Here is a 14708-nt window from a genome sequence, read left to right as displayed (position 1 = left end):
TACACCGCTGGTAGCGGTCCTTCCAAGCCCAATGGTTTCGGTACTCGTTTTGTTTAGCTTTACGCAAAATTTGATCGAGTAACGTTGCTCCAACGATCGCTGCATTTTCGCCACTGCAAAATCCTAACACACTTTCAAAACAGCTTTCACGCGCGGAGCGATGTTGACTGCACCGCTGTTGCCAGCGAACTGGGACCAGTTTCTAGTGGAAGGGGAAGGTCCAACGATCATTTTCCCCCACCAGCCGATTCGGTTGATCGCTTGGCAGACGCTCCGCGCGGGAAGGTTCATTACGTTTCAATCAAACCTTGTAGATGCAGCGGATATAGCGCATCTAAAACTAACGAAGCTTTGTTCATAAAGGTTTAAAAAGGAACCCACAGTGGAAGGAAAAATTGCAGTGGTATCACAATGAATCTTCCCCATGTTTAAGTGTTTCAAAAAATCTCATTTGCACTGATTATTTGTCGGTCCTTAAAAAGAGTCCAAAATCTAATTCATAATTCAATTACATGCAACTCAATCAGAGGTATGCTTATCGAAAACGAATAAAAGATCAAACTTCTGTAGACACCTGGAAAAATCGCTATTCAGGGCAGCAACGAGGGAGTATGTCACGCCGCAAAATCAGTGCATATAACACCTGTTACAACAAAAAACATAATAGAAAAAACGGAGTCCACCAATTAATCCTAAGACACCTTCAATATAAAAGAATACAGGATTGGCATATTTACAACCACCATTAAACAGCTAGAAATCGAGAGCTCACGATCCCTATCTAGCCAACAACAATTTCCAAAGGACACATCGACGCATTCACGAGACTCCGCCTCGGTCACATTCACTACACCCATCAACACTAATCTGCCTGCTCTGCCAAAATGTGTTAAATTTGAAACCCATCTTCTTCGTTATCGCAAAAATAAATTTATCGATATTCTCAAGAATCCCATTACAGACAACATAAAATCGATCAACAATTCAAATTCATAACTATCCAAGCAGCAACGCAGCTATTACTAAAAAAAATGTTGTATTTTTGTAGAGCTGACGGCAATTTTTTTTTGTTGTTGTTAATAATAAACCGCATTCAAACTAAAAGAAAAAATCTCGGAAAAAGCTTCTATTCAGTAAATTAATCACAAATGGAGACGGTGAAATGTCATTACTAAATCAGTTGCTATTTAGCAGGCAGTATCTGGTCGCAAAAAACAGTCGCTATTTTTTCAAATCACTAAAAGTAAAATATTGAGGAAGATATTGCTAGCTTTTATTTGATTTAGGGCGGAAATGTTTTCGTGATTCAATGTTTAGGTTAGGTTAGCCAGGTTGCTTGTCTAAGACAAGACGCTCGGTGGCCCTAAGGCCCATTGTGATACCTGCATTTAATTTCCATCCCCTAACTAAGCCACTTAGCCCTAATTAAACCACTTTAAGAAGATAACTATTCCCTCCAGTGAGACCATTTGCAAACTTCCCAGGTCAAGAAATAATCGCCAAGAAATGTGTACCATAAATGAATACGAATAAAAAGAAATTTTACTTTCAAGAGCTTTTTATATTTGCGAAACCATTGCTCTGGGACTTTACATAACAATTGAAATTGCATGATAACTACGCTCGGAAATCTAGAATTCCGTTTGAACTTGGAGTTAGTTAAATATTCATACGCAGAAATATATCGTCCCCTTAGTATAACAATAGCCTATGTGCTCATAGGCTATTATTTTTTTATTGAATTTTTGGATTCTCCATCGTCGATTTTATATGTGGTCAAAATTTTGTCAAATTCTAGTTCCACAAAGTGGATCAAAACGTCAGTCAAAAAATAATAAATATTTACAGACATAACGAGATTTGAGTGAGAGCTACTTTCGACAAAAAGTTTGAAATTCCTTTTCTCAAAACATCAAAAAATTTATAGGCTATTTTAATACTAAGGGGACGATATACGACTATTTATCAGAACAAACACATTTTCAGTTTTCATAAGAAATTTGGCTCTAAGAAAGTAATAGGCGCTTTTGATTGCACCCATGTTACCACAATTGCTCCGGCATCTTCAGCAAGAGTTTTTCCTCATGAATACATGGACGGCAAAGGACGCTATAATATTAGTTTGGTGAAAAAGCAATCAATTATTCTCTCAATAGATGGCTGTAATGATCGATATCTCGTAAAGTATCGATCAAAAAATTTAAAATTCAGCTCGTTGTCAAGGAGACATTTCACACTAAAAAAATTCGTTTGCACGTTTTTCCAAAAAAAGATATATTCGAAAAAAACATATTACAAAAAAATATTTAAAAATTTAAAAAGTTTTTCAACGAATCGATTAAGGGGGAAGTCTACTGTGAATTTTTCAAAAAATCGATTTTTTTTTTATTAGCTTAAAAAATACTTTGAACCCTCTTAAATAAGGTACAATATGTGTTACAGCTGGCTAAATTTTTCTTCGTTGAAATTTCGATCTTTTCCCGAAGCGCTCCAAAGCGCGTACCTGCTATAGTGAAACTTTAAACGCATTTTTCTCGAAACTAAGTTTTTGTATACGGTGTACACGATATCTCGAGTTCTGATAAATGAATCAGCTTAAAAATTTAATTATATATTCTCTGTAATAGTGTCTCTCGTCTGACATAGGATTTTTTTGATATTGTTATTTGTTAAATTGTTATAAACAATAGTAACATCAATTTTAGGCAAAAAAAAAGAAAAAAATTTCAAGAATTTTTTTTTCAACGCCAAAATTTTTTATCGACATAATCCTACGTCAGACGAGAGTCAATACTATGTATATGATAACAATATTTTGTTTTTTTGTTTTAGATCACTGAAACGTAAGATTTCATGTACACCGTTTAGGCACCTAAGAAAAGCGGACCTGCGCTTGCAGAAGTGCCACAGCGGCCATTTTGAATATTTTGACTTAAAATTTTTTTTTCAAAAACTTAAATATATAATAAAGATAAGAGTTTAAATAGATTTTATGTACGAGCAATATTTTGTTAGAAATAAAATCCGGAAAATAAGCCTGTTTTTCCCTTGTCACAGTAGACTTCCCCCTTAATAAATTTTCTGTCTGTTTAATTTTCACCATCAAATTCAGTAGGCTTTTTGTATGTTTGTTAACGAAACAAGTTTAAAAATCGAAAACGTGAAATTCAGAAGTTCCTACTCGCTACGTTCTTACTGGACTTCAAATAAGAAACACAAATCTAATTGATGTGTAAAAATAATCCTAGAAATTTAATTAAACACTATATGGAGCAAAATTGTGCCTTTTATACGGAAAAAGGGTTCCGGACATCTTTTCGTTTGAAATTTGTAGGTATTTTTATGGTTTGCTGTACATGAGGTATGCTGCTTCCGAGATTTATTTGATCACATGAGTTTGCCAATCTCGATTATTTGTAAAATAATATATATAGTAACAATGTTCTCAGCAATTTACGTACGGAAGTAAAAAACACTTAAGCAAACAACGACCGGATCAGCAAACGAAGAAACAGTCCAGCCAATATTATGACGATGTTCTCCAAAGCTATTGCTAATGTTTAAGTGATATCGGTTATATTTTAATTCACTGTCATTGAGTGAAGAGCAAATTGTGTTTTAAGAACGCATCGAAGGAGCCCACATTGAAATTGTGCCACCAAAAAGGAGGACAAGCGACATGACACTCAAACTGCTTTGTAATTCCATTACTTTTCAAAGCATTCCGCTACTTTAAGCAAAATATAATAAAAACAAAATAAAAAAAAGATCCCTACTTATACTTGAAAGCACTGGCCTAAGAATATCGCTTGTAAGCTAGCGGAATTCTCTAGAGAGCAGAGAGGTGGTAAATCGAAAGTGCCAAATATGATTACAAGTGTAGATAATTATAAAACCAACGAAATATTCCCGCGAGTCCCACTTTGTGTAGGAGTACCCTTATTACCACCTTGAGCGAAAACCATAACGTTTCCTTAATCTGGGTCGCGGGGCATCGGAATGTTGAAGGAAACGAAAAATCAGACGAACTTGTCAGAAGGGCATCTGCCATGGGTAACATTTTTGCAGAAAAGGTATTCATACCACTGGGTGCAATCAATAATGCAATCTCTTCAAAATACCTACGAAGCGTTCCCATGGCAGCCGGTTCTACGTTACCGGAATGACTCGGGTTTTTATTCCCGACCAAGGGCTGCCGCCCCAGTACACTAGTCCTGTCTAGTGCACCGTATTTTACCCTAAACCTTTCGTCACAGGAGCAACTCATTGCAGCCAGTTTGCTCCAAATACTTCTCTTCCGGGCTGGCGTCGAACCCAACCCCGGACCTGAAGTATTTTACTGCTGCATTTGCCACAAACGGCTCCACCCGAACTCCACCTCGGTTAGGTGTAACCAGTGCAACGGGTGGTGCCATCTTAAGACCTGTTCAGGCCTTAAGACTCACAGGGAGTGGTCCACAAGGTATGTGGCCACGTGTTGCTCCCGCCCACAGGCGGTCACCGCCTCTACGGCGACACTGCCCTCAGTGCCGGCACATCACACTGCCGCCACTAACAACACCTCAACGGCCAGGAGCCCCCTCTCCAACCCACAACCCTCCTGCTCCTACCCCAGTGCGGGGACAAACCAGCAGCTCTTGGTCCCCCGCACAGTCTGCTCCGTGTGCCAGACCGTAGTACCTCGGAACCTGACAACTGTCCAATGCAGTTCTTGCAGTGGCTGGTGTCACTTTCGGAGGTGCTCCGGCCTGCACACCACCCGTGAGTGGACACGCGACTACGTTGCCCCCTGCTGCAGAGCTCTGCACCCGCAACCGCCCACCGTGGCGCGGCCACCCGACAACATCAGGCCACTCCCCATTTTGCGGAACGCACAGCAGGACCAACGCAGACAACATCACGCATCCCTCACCCCCCGAATTACGACGACCCTCCCGCGAAGCTTCAAGCTTTTGCAACTAAACTGCAACGGACTAACGAGTAAGATTGACGAGATAGTCGACTTCATGAGTCGGTTCGGAATTAAGATAGCTGCGGTCCAAGAGACAAAACTGCACGCTAGCTCCCCCCTGATTACCAGGGACGGCTATAACGTGCACCGAAAGGACCGCGAGCGAGACAACGGTGGTGGCCTAGCGTTCATAGTACACCATTCAGTGCAGTATCGTCTTATTGATGAAGGCATCGACCGCAGGGACAGCACCTTAGAACGTCACGGTATAGCTGTCCGGTCAGGCGATGCCGAGCTCGAAATTTACAATATTTATATACCCCCTGTCACCTGCTGCCCGGCAGGATATCTCCCCGATATTGGTGCGCTCATCAGGGGAGAAAACCGATTGGTAGTAGGTGACTTTAACGCGCATCACGATCTTTGGCATTCAAGCCTGCCAAATGATCGTAGGGGACAGCTATTGGCAGAGCAGATAGACGATTCGACGTTCAGCACTGTAAACGACGACGCCCCCACTAGGGTAGTGGGCAATTGTAGCAGCTCGCCTGACATAACAATTGCTAGCGCTGGACTGATAAATAGCATAACCTGGCGACCTATGCTATCGCTTGCATCAGACCACTTGCCCATTATCATCTCGATCGAGAGACCCGCCGATTTTGTTTCCGCGGATCACCGGTCATATATCAACTTTAACAAAGCTGATTGGACCAGATTCGCGGAATTTACTGAGAACATCTTCGCAGCCCTACCCACTCCCACCGATGTGCGCGCAGGCGAACGCGCACTCCGCAAGGCGATTACAGCCGCCGCGACTCGCTTCATACCTGCTGGACGGATCCGGGAATTACGTCCCAATTTCCCAGCCGAAGCAGCCGTTATGGCAAACGAGCGTGACCGTCTACGCCAGGCCGATCCCGGGGATCCTCGTATAAAGGATCTCAATTTGGAGATCCGGCAACTGGTCACCCAACATAAGCGGACCAAATGGGTAGAGCATCTGAAGTCCTGTAATTTCACCTCTGGTGTGAGCAAGCTCTGGTCCACCGTAAGGTCCCTGTCGAACCCGACGAAGCACAACGACAAGGTGGATATCACCTTCAACGGTCGTACTTCGTCGGACCCGAAGAGATGCGCGAGCTATTTTAGCCGGCAATTTATATTGCATCCTCCGGTCGACAGATCCAAACGTTGTGCCACCAGACGGCTGCACAAACTGCCCTACAACAGTGCACCGCTTACTTTCACCAGCGACGAGGTTCAGGGGGCCATCAAACACATGAAACCATCAAAAGCCATTGGCCCCGACGGACTAAACATGCTGATGCTGAAAAAGCTGGGTCCATTGGGAGTAGAATATCTCACAAAGGTCTTCAACCTGTCTATGGCCACTCTCATCATTCCTGATAAGTGGAAATTAGGGAGAGTGGTCCCACTGCTGAAGCCTGGGAAACCCGCCAACCAAGGGGAGTCTTATCGTCCGATAACTCTCCTTTCCCCAGTAGTGAAGACACTTGAGGCCCTTCTACTCCCACTCCTCACTCAACACCTGACTCCAGCCCCACACCAGCATGGTTTCCGTAGAGTGCACAGTACCACCACGGCACTCACCGTCATAAACACCCAGGTAAACCGCGGCCTTAACCAAAACCGCCCCTGCGAGAGGACTGTCCTAGTAGCGTTGGACCTACAAAAGGCTTTCGACACAGTCAGCCACGCCACGCTACTAGATGACATTTTACAGTCGACACTCCCGCCAGGGCTGAAGAGGTGGACCGCGAACTACCTGAGTGGTCGTCACTCGTCGGTAGTATTTCGAGACCAAACCTCAAAACAGAGAAAAATAAAGCAAGGAGTACCGCAGGGTGGTGTCCTTTCACCCTTGCTTTTTAATTTCTATATTTCGAAACTCCCCCAGCCACCAGAGGGAGTCTCACTGGTCTCATATGCCGACGACTGCACGATAATGGCGTCGGGCAATGACATTGATGGCCTATGCTCAAAAGTAAATGACTACCTCGCCAGCCTTTCTCGCTTCTTCACTGCGAGAAACTTAAAACTTTCTCCCACTAAATCCACGGCGACCCTATTTACCACCTGGACAAAGGAGGTCAAGCTGCCACTTCAGGTACACGTCGACGATACCCCAATTCCGACGATAAACAACCCCAAAATTTTGGGAGTCACCTTTGACAGCTTGCTCTCCTTTTCGGCGCACACAACCGCTATTCCAACGAGAGTACAGAATCGCAACAAGGTCCTCAAGTCGCTTGCCGGCAGCACTTGGGGCAAAGACAAAGAAATGTTGCTGTCGACTTTCAAAGCAATAGGCCGACCGGTTCTGAACTATGCCGCGCCTGTCTGGTCGCCTGGAACCAGTGATACGCAGTGGACGAAGCTTCAGACCTGCCAGAATACTGCCATCAGGACCGCGACAGGATGTCTCCTGATGTCCCCTATCTACCATTTACATGACGAGGCGCACATGCTCCCGGTTAAGGAGCATAACAAAATGCTCGGCAAGCAGTTTCTGCTTGGGTGTCACCGTAGGCCTCACCCATGCAGACACCTACTCGAGCCTGAGCCACCTCCCAGGCACATCAGGAGACACTTCCTCAACTACGTGGACGAGATCCAGGACAAAACGGACAGACCTCTCCAGGATCGGACAGTATACAGACAGGCTATGAACGACATTCATCGGGAGACACTTACCACCTTCCTAAGCTCCCGACCCCCGAATGCCGTTATCGGAGTCCAACCACCACCCATCGCAGACGAAGAGCTCCAGCTTCCTCGAGAGTCCCGCGTAATCTTGGCACAACTACGTTCTGGATACTGTAGCAGGTTAAACTCCTACCTATCCAGAATCGACCCCGACATACTAAACATATGTCCTGCATGTGAAGGTACCCCGCACGACACTAACCACCTCTTCACATGCCCCATCAAACCCACTCATCTAACACCTCTCTCCCTCTGGACCCAACCCGTCGAAACTGCCAGTTTCCTGGGCCTACCGTTAGATGAGCTAGACGAAGACGACCGGTAATTTACACTACACTGACAGGGCGAAGATACTGCTACAACAACAACAACCTACGAATCGCGGATTGTGCGAATCAACATTGATAAATATGAAACGAAGGGATGCCTGCAGGCTCACGGCAGTGATAACTAACTTTTGGTCTATAGGAGAACAAGCAGCCAAAATGGCTACCCCTTACAATATACGAGGTGTGTTCAAAAAATAACTTACATTCGACTTATGATTATTATTATTTTCTTATGTTGGTACACGGTTTTAGCAATATAGCATGTTTAGTTTGTTTGAGACAGGCATAAATAAGACAAGTTGCATCAAATTTTGTGTAAAAAATGGAATTAAGCTCAAAAACTCTTGAAATGTTGACAATGGCATACGGTGAGAGTACACTGAGTCGAAAAAAAGTTGACAAGTGGTATAAGCTTTTCACGGAAGGTCGAGAAGATGTGAATGACGACGCTCGCTCTGGACGCCCCAGCACAACAACAACCGATGAAAATGTTAAGAAAGTGAGGAAAATTATTATGGAGAAACGTCCAATCACAATTAGAGAAGTTGCTGAGGATAGGTAGGTAGGTTTGGCAGCCGCATCGCACATAGAGACAACGATGCCACTTAGACCACGGAATGGGTCCGTTGTGAGCCGCGGGGGCTGGGCTACATTTCCCTTTCCATATTGAACCATCCTGAGCTTTTGACAAAGCGTAAAAGGTTGTTGATACCTAAAGTGTAAAGATTATCTATATTCGTTAAGAAGTAGGATTTTAAAAATCGGTTTCTGCTTCTGGCTAGAGCCGGGCATGTGCAAAAAAGGTGTGCAAAAAAGGTGCAACTACGACAGAAATCATGCGTGTATATGCCTAATCTCCTTGCATGATTTCCTATGAGACAATGTCCTGTGAGGGCCCCTACTAAGGTCCTGATTTGAAGTCTACTCAGTTTTATAATACTCTTGGACAGACGTAAATTTAGCCTTGGCCATGTTTGCCTAGCAATTTCGCAGGTGTTAGCGCTAATCCATCTCTGATTTGCAGAATTGATTAGTGCGTCCTTAATGAGAAGCTTACAAGTTGCGAGAGGTATCTCCATAAAATTACTTATGTCTGGCATACAGGTACCTTCTCTTGCAAGTTGGTCTGCCCTACAGTTCCCTGGTATATCTCTGTGGCCTGGGACCCAGCATAATATTATACGATATTGTTTGGCCATCTCATTTAGAGATTGGCGACAACGTAAGACACTCCTTGATGTTGTTTGGAATGCATCCAGGGCTCGTAGGGCAGCTTGGCTGTCTGATAGAATGCAGATATCCGTTGTTGATATTCTGTTTATCTTTAACCATTTTAAGGCTTCATGAATAGCGTTTATTTCCGCTTGAAAAACGCTACAGTGATCCGGTAATTTAAAGGATTCACTAATAGAAAGCTCTTCGCAAAATAACCCTGATCCTTCACCGGTGTCCATTTTGGATCCGTCCGTGTAGATCTTAACGGGTGTGTTGGGTGTTGGATCTTCTTCAAGCCATTCCAGTCTAGAAGGGATTTTCATTAGGAAATTCCTTTCGAAGCAAAGAATGGGAGGGTGATAATCACAGTCACTGGGTATATCCGTATAGGAGTCTAAAATGGTTGAATGTCCATGTGTGACAGTTCACCATTGTGAGCTCGCTTTGAGCCTTAAAGCGGCGCAGGCCGCTGAGTATTTGCAGAAGAGATCTAGGGGTGGCAGATGTAGCATGATGTCCAAAGCCATGGATGGCGTGGTTTTCATGGCGCCACATATTGCTAGTTCCGCTGATCTCTGCACCTTATTCAATAAATTAGAATCGGTTTTTTTCTGCATAGCACACCACCAGACAACATTTCCATATAGAAGAATGGGTCTGACGACAGCAGTGTAGAGCCAATGAGCCACCTTAGGTTTAATTCCCCAGGTCTTCCCTAAAGCTCTCTTACAGGCATAGAAAGCTAGGTTCGCTTTCCTGACCCTTTCTAAGGTGTTTGACTTCCAAGTCAGTTTCCTATCTATGTTTAGTCCCAAGTACTTGATTTCTTCCGAAATCACAAGAGCTTCCCCTTTGAGCGTAATTGGACTTAGCTGAGGGATTCTGTGTTTCCTAGTGAACAATATGAGTTGTGTTTTGTCTGGGTTGACTCCTAGACCACACTTTCCTGCCCACCTAGAAAGTATATCTAGAGCAGATACAAATTTACCAGAGACAGCAATAACAACATCGTCGGCGTAAGCTATCACCTTACAGCCCACCGATTCCAGTATTAACAGAAGTTTATTTACAACTGCGTTCCATAAAAACGGTGAGAGGACTCCACCTTGCGGTGTACCTCTACTTACCAATCTCCTGAGCACCGATTGCTATTTAGCATTTTGCCAATGAAGCCTACCAAGCCCGGTTCTACCCTAAGATCAGTGAGTGATGCAGTAATTGCCCCCCCTTCAACATTGTTAAAGGCCTCTTCAATATCAAGGAAAGCGGCTAAAGTAAATTCCTGTTTGTGCAGTGAACTCTCTGCCGTGTAAATAAGGTTATGTAGAGCTGTCTCTACCGATTTCCCTTTCGTGTAGGCATGAGGATATCGGCATATCGGTTGGCTCATGCCATGCCATCTTTTCGGAAATTTTGGGCATGAAGCGTGTGACAGCGAAGTTCGTTCCAAAATTTTGGCCCAAAACAACGTCGCATAAGCATCGCTCAGGAATTGTTGAATGACGTCAACGCTGATCCAGATTTGCTTAAAAGGGTCATGACGAATCATGGGTATATGATTATGGCATCGAAAGCAAAGCCCAATCGTCCCAATGGAAGATTCCAGGAGAGCCAAGAGTCGATAGCAGAAAATCGCCGAACACGCTAAAGACTTCTCTAAAGACAATTTAAAGTGTGCTGCACAACCTTTATGTATGTAATAGGACTATCAATAAGTTCGTGCGGTTTTACAACAGATGGCGTAACTTGATTATTATTCCATCGATCCACATTTCCAAACATTCATTGGAGAGCTACTGTCGTAAGGCACAAACGTCAGTATAAGTTTTTTATTTGAAGCGTAAACAACAATATTTTTACCACACTTGAAAATGTCGAACTTCGTGCCAAATAATGTGTTTTTGCGGGGAATTCTTCTTCATTATTTTAATATGAAGAAAAAAGCAGCCGAAAGTCATCGTATCTTGGTGGAAGTTTATGGTGAGCATGCTCTATCTGAGCGAACGTGCCAGAAGTGGTTTGCACGCTTTAAAAGTGGTGATTTTGGCTTGGAAGACGAAGAACGCGAGGGTGCGCCGCCAAAGTTCATGGATACCGAATTGGAGGAATTGCTCGATCAAGATCCGGCTCAAACGCAAGAAGAGGTTGCAAAAACTTTGGGAGTTGATCAATCAACCATTTCCAAACGTTTAAAAGCCATGGGAATGATCCGAAAGGTAGGCCATTGGGTGCCGTATGAATTGAAGCCAAGAGACGTTGAACGCCGTTTTATGGCATGCGAACAACTGCTTCAACGGCACAAAAGAAAGGGTTTTTTGCATCGAATTGTGACTGGCGATGAAAAGTGGGTCCATTACGACAATCCAAAACGTCGGGCAACGTATGGATACCCTGGCCATGCTTCAACATCGACGTCGGCGCAGAATATTCATGGCCTGAAGGTTATGCTGTGTATCTGGTGGGACCAGCTGGGTGTTGTGTATTATGAGCTACTGAAACCGAATGAAACGATTACGGGGGATGTCTACCGACGACAATTGATGCGTTTGAGCCGAGCACTGCGAGAAAAACGGCCGCAATACGCCGATAGACACGACAAAGTTATTTTGCAACATGACAATGCTCGGCCACATGTTGCACAAGTGGTCAAAACATACTTAGAAACGCTCAAATGGGATGTCCTACCCCACCCGCCGTATAGTCCAGACCTTGCGCCATCCGATTACTATCTCTTCCGATCGATGCAACATGGCCTGGCTGACCAGCACTTCCGTAATTACGATGAAGTCAAAAAATGGATCGATTCGTGGATTGCGGCAAAACCGACCGAATTTTTCACAAAGGGAATCCGTGAATTGCCAGAAAGATGGGAAAAAGTAGTAGTAAGCGATGGACAATATTTTGAATATTAAATTTGTAACCATTTTACGTCAATAAAGTTTCAAATTTCGAAAAAAAACCGCACGAACTTATTGATAGTCCTATTAGAAAATGCAAATTTCAAGTGATTGCAAAATTAATAGTGATTAGGGCAAGAATGCATTTAATATAATATTTAATATACATAGAAAATGCGTGAACTCACCGAAAAGTTTTTGGTGATCCCAAAGTCGAAAAAATGGAAGACAAAAAGTGTAGGCGCACCGAGACTTGAGTCTTATGGGAGTACATAACAGCGTCAGGAGGAGTTTCGCCACCCCCACTAGCCAATTTGCCTTGGAGCTCCGCATAACGTTTAGCATAAAATCTTATATTATTAAAGAAATGGTACATCATTCGATGCTGCCTCTCAGCCCACATTGTCACATGGTGCGTGTCTGCTGGTCGAAAGTGCTGAAATGATGCGAAGAGCTTAGGCAACAGTCGCAGACTCACAACCACGCTGCGGTTGTTGGCCAGATTTTGTAGACAACCTTCTATAAATTTCGTACGTAACTGGCGGTCCATGCTAAAACAAAGCAAAGTAGCTAATGCCTTTTCTGCCTCAAGTGCCAAGGATTCACCCAATTGAAACTGAAACAATGAGAACAGGAGAAGTCAGAGTAATAGTAAAAAATTAATAACCGAACTTGTTTTCAGTCTAATTGCAACTTACAATTTTGTCGTCTTGCAACAAATCCCACAATAAAGTGTTACCCGGTTGGCACACATCGTTGATCTTAAAACTTGGCTGTTGCGGTTGTGGTGGTGTCTGTTGTGGTGACAACGGTACTGACTGTCCCACACCTTGCTGCGGTTGCTGTACAGCACTTTGCAATACACGTCCTGCGAACTGCGCTTGCGGCGATATTACTTTTGCATTATTTTCCAACATATCGACATCCGCTGGATCGCCAGTGCGTCGCACCATTACTGCTGCTAATGCGGCAGCGATTGCAGCGGCATTCGCATTCGCCACTTGTTGTTGTAAGTCTGCATCTACTCGTGTGGCTGCGGCGACGGCTACTGCGGCCGCATTTGCTACGGTATCACTAACACCCGCTACGACATCCGCTACGACACCCGCCGTTACTGCCTCAACTGACTTTTGTTGTTGCTGGTGTTGTTGAATACTCGAATGTGCAGCAGCCATGGCAGCAGCCGCAAAAGCGGGCGGCACACAATTATGCGAGACCCGTAATGAATGCAATTGGCTTAACTCCTCTTCGCATGGCGAGACATCTTCGTCGTCGAAGTCTGCCATATTTTTTTCAGATTTGTTACTCATTGGTGACGAATACCCGTCGATTTCGGCACCGTTTAGGAGTTCACTAATGTGCGTTTCGTCAATAGCTCGTATATAAGGGCCCTCTCCGCGTAGATGTTTTAGCACGGCACTAGGTACAACTTGGCCCCCGTTCTCACTGCAATCGTCGCTGTCATTTAAAACTTCGCCATCAGCTTCATCGGCATCATCCGCATCGTCGCTGCTAGCATCATCGTCCTCACCACCGTCCCAGATAGCTTCAACAATTTCGTGCGCTAAACGCGTAAGTGGCAGATTGCTATTTTTTCTACGTTTTCGCGATTTTTTTAGATGCATTTGAATGTCCAATTCGGACTGTCGCAAGTCATCCTCGCTACTTGAATTGTCGATTATGTTCACTATACGGTGATTTTGCATTCTACAATAATATTAAAAATTTAATTATTTAAATACAAACATCGGTATTACCAATGAATATAGTTTTTAAGTTATATATGACTTACTTAATATCCATCTTTTGATTTATCAAATTTAAATCCTCGGCATTTGAACGACTTCCTTTTTCTGTAAATTATTGAAATTGAGTAAAACAAAAACTATTTTTGACAACACTTGCCTTCAGAATTGGCTTCGCAAACATGACGCCTATGACGAGCCTGTTTGCAAGGTGGCGGTGCTCCTGTGTCCGATCCCACATTTTCTATATCAATTGGACTCTTGCGAGTACCACTAGCTAGGCTACTATCATCGCCATTTCCGGGCTCATCATCTGAGTTGCTGCCGTCCATACTGCCACTGTCCGAGCTAGAAGCGGTCACATGAGCTGCCAGCAGATGATCCTGCATCAAGCTCATCTGATTACGAGAACTATCGCGAGACCAAATTAATTTTGTAAGTGCAGACGCAATATAAATGCTTTGCTCAGTATGTTCCTTAGGGTCCATGTGACAAAGTAACGAGTATAAATGCATAGCTGGACGAGGTGCCAGATTTTTTACCAACGCCGGCAATATATCAAAAATAGTCTTGGAGCAATGTTTAAGTTGAGTAGCTTGCCATATTAGTTTAATATGCTCTTCAGTAATTTGATTTTCCACAGCAAGGAAATTAAGAACAACATGCGCTTGTTTAATTACTTCAACGTGTAGGTTAGGCCCGAAGAGATGTTGTATAATCTGATTTTCAGTGAGCCAGTTCGCAATTTTCTGACCCACTATCTCCACCTCCCCAACAGTTTCAGTGGTGCAGATTTCGTTGAACAGGTTAATATGTGCGTTTATCTGCGCCATACCTGAAG

General features: G+C 43.8%; 1 protein-coding gene across 1 annotated transcript in view; it reads right to left on the bottom strand.

Moving 5' to 3' along the window:
• The window catches only part of LOC128855008 (ubiquitin carboxyl-terminal hydrolase puf), a 40503-nt gene that overhangs the window by 23655 nt on the left and 2140 nt on the right, over positions 1-14708 (bottom strand). The window contains exons 3-6 of the mRNA XM_054089550.1: positions 14028-14702; positions 13915-13975; positions 12821-13829; positions 12311-12738 (exon numbers count right to left, since the gene is read on the bottom strand). Of these exons, the coding sequence (XP_053945525.1) occupies positions 12311-12738; positions 12821-13829; positions 13915-13975; positions 14028-14702 (2173 nt within the window). The remainder of the gene's footprint in view (positions 1-12310; positions 12739-12820; positions 13830-13914; positions 13976-14027; positions 14703-14708) is intronic.

Source organism: Anastrepha ludens, chromosome 2 (genome assembly GCF_028408465.1).
Source record: "Anastrepha ludens isolate Willacy chromosome 2, idAnaLude1.1, whole genome shotgun sequence".
Taxonomy (NCBI): Eukaryota; Metazoa; Arthropoda; class Insecta; order Diptera; family Tephritidae; genus Anastrepha; species Anastrepha ludens.
Note: the sequence above shows the minus strand (reverse complement) of the source record. Positions and strands in the feature narration are given on the sequence as shown.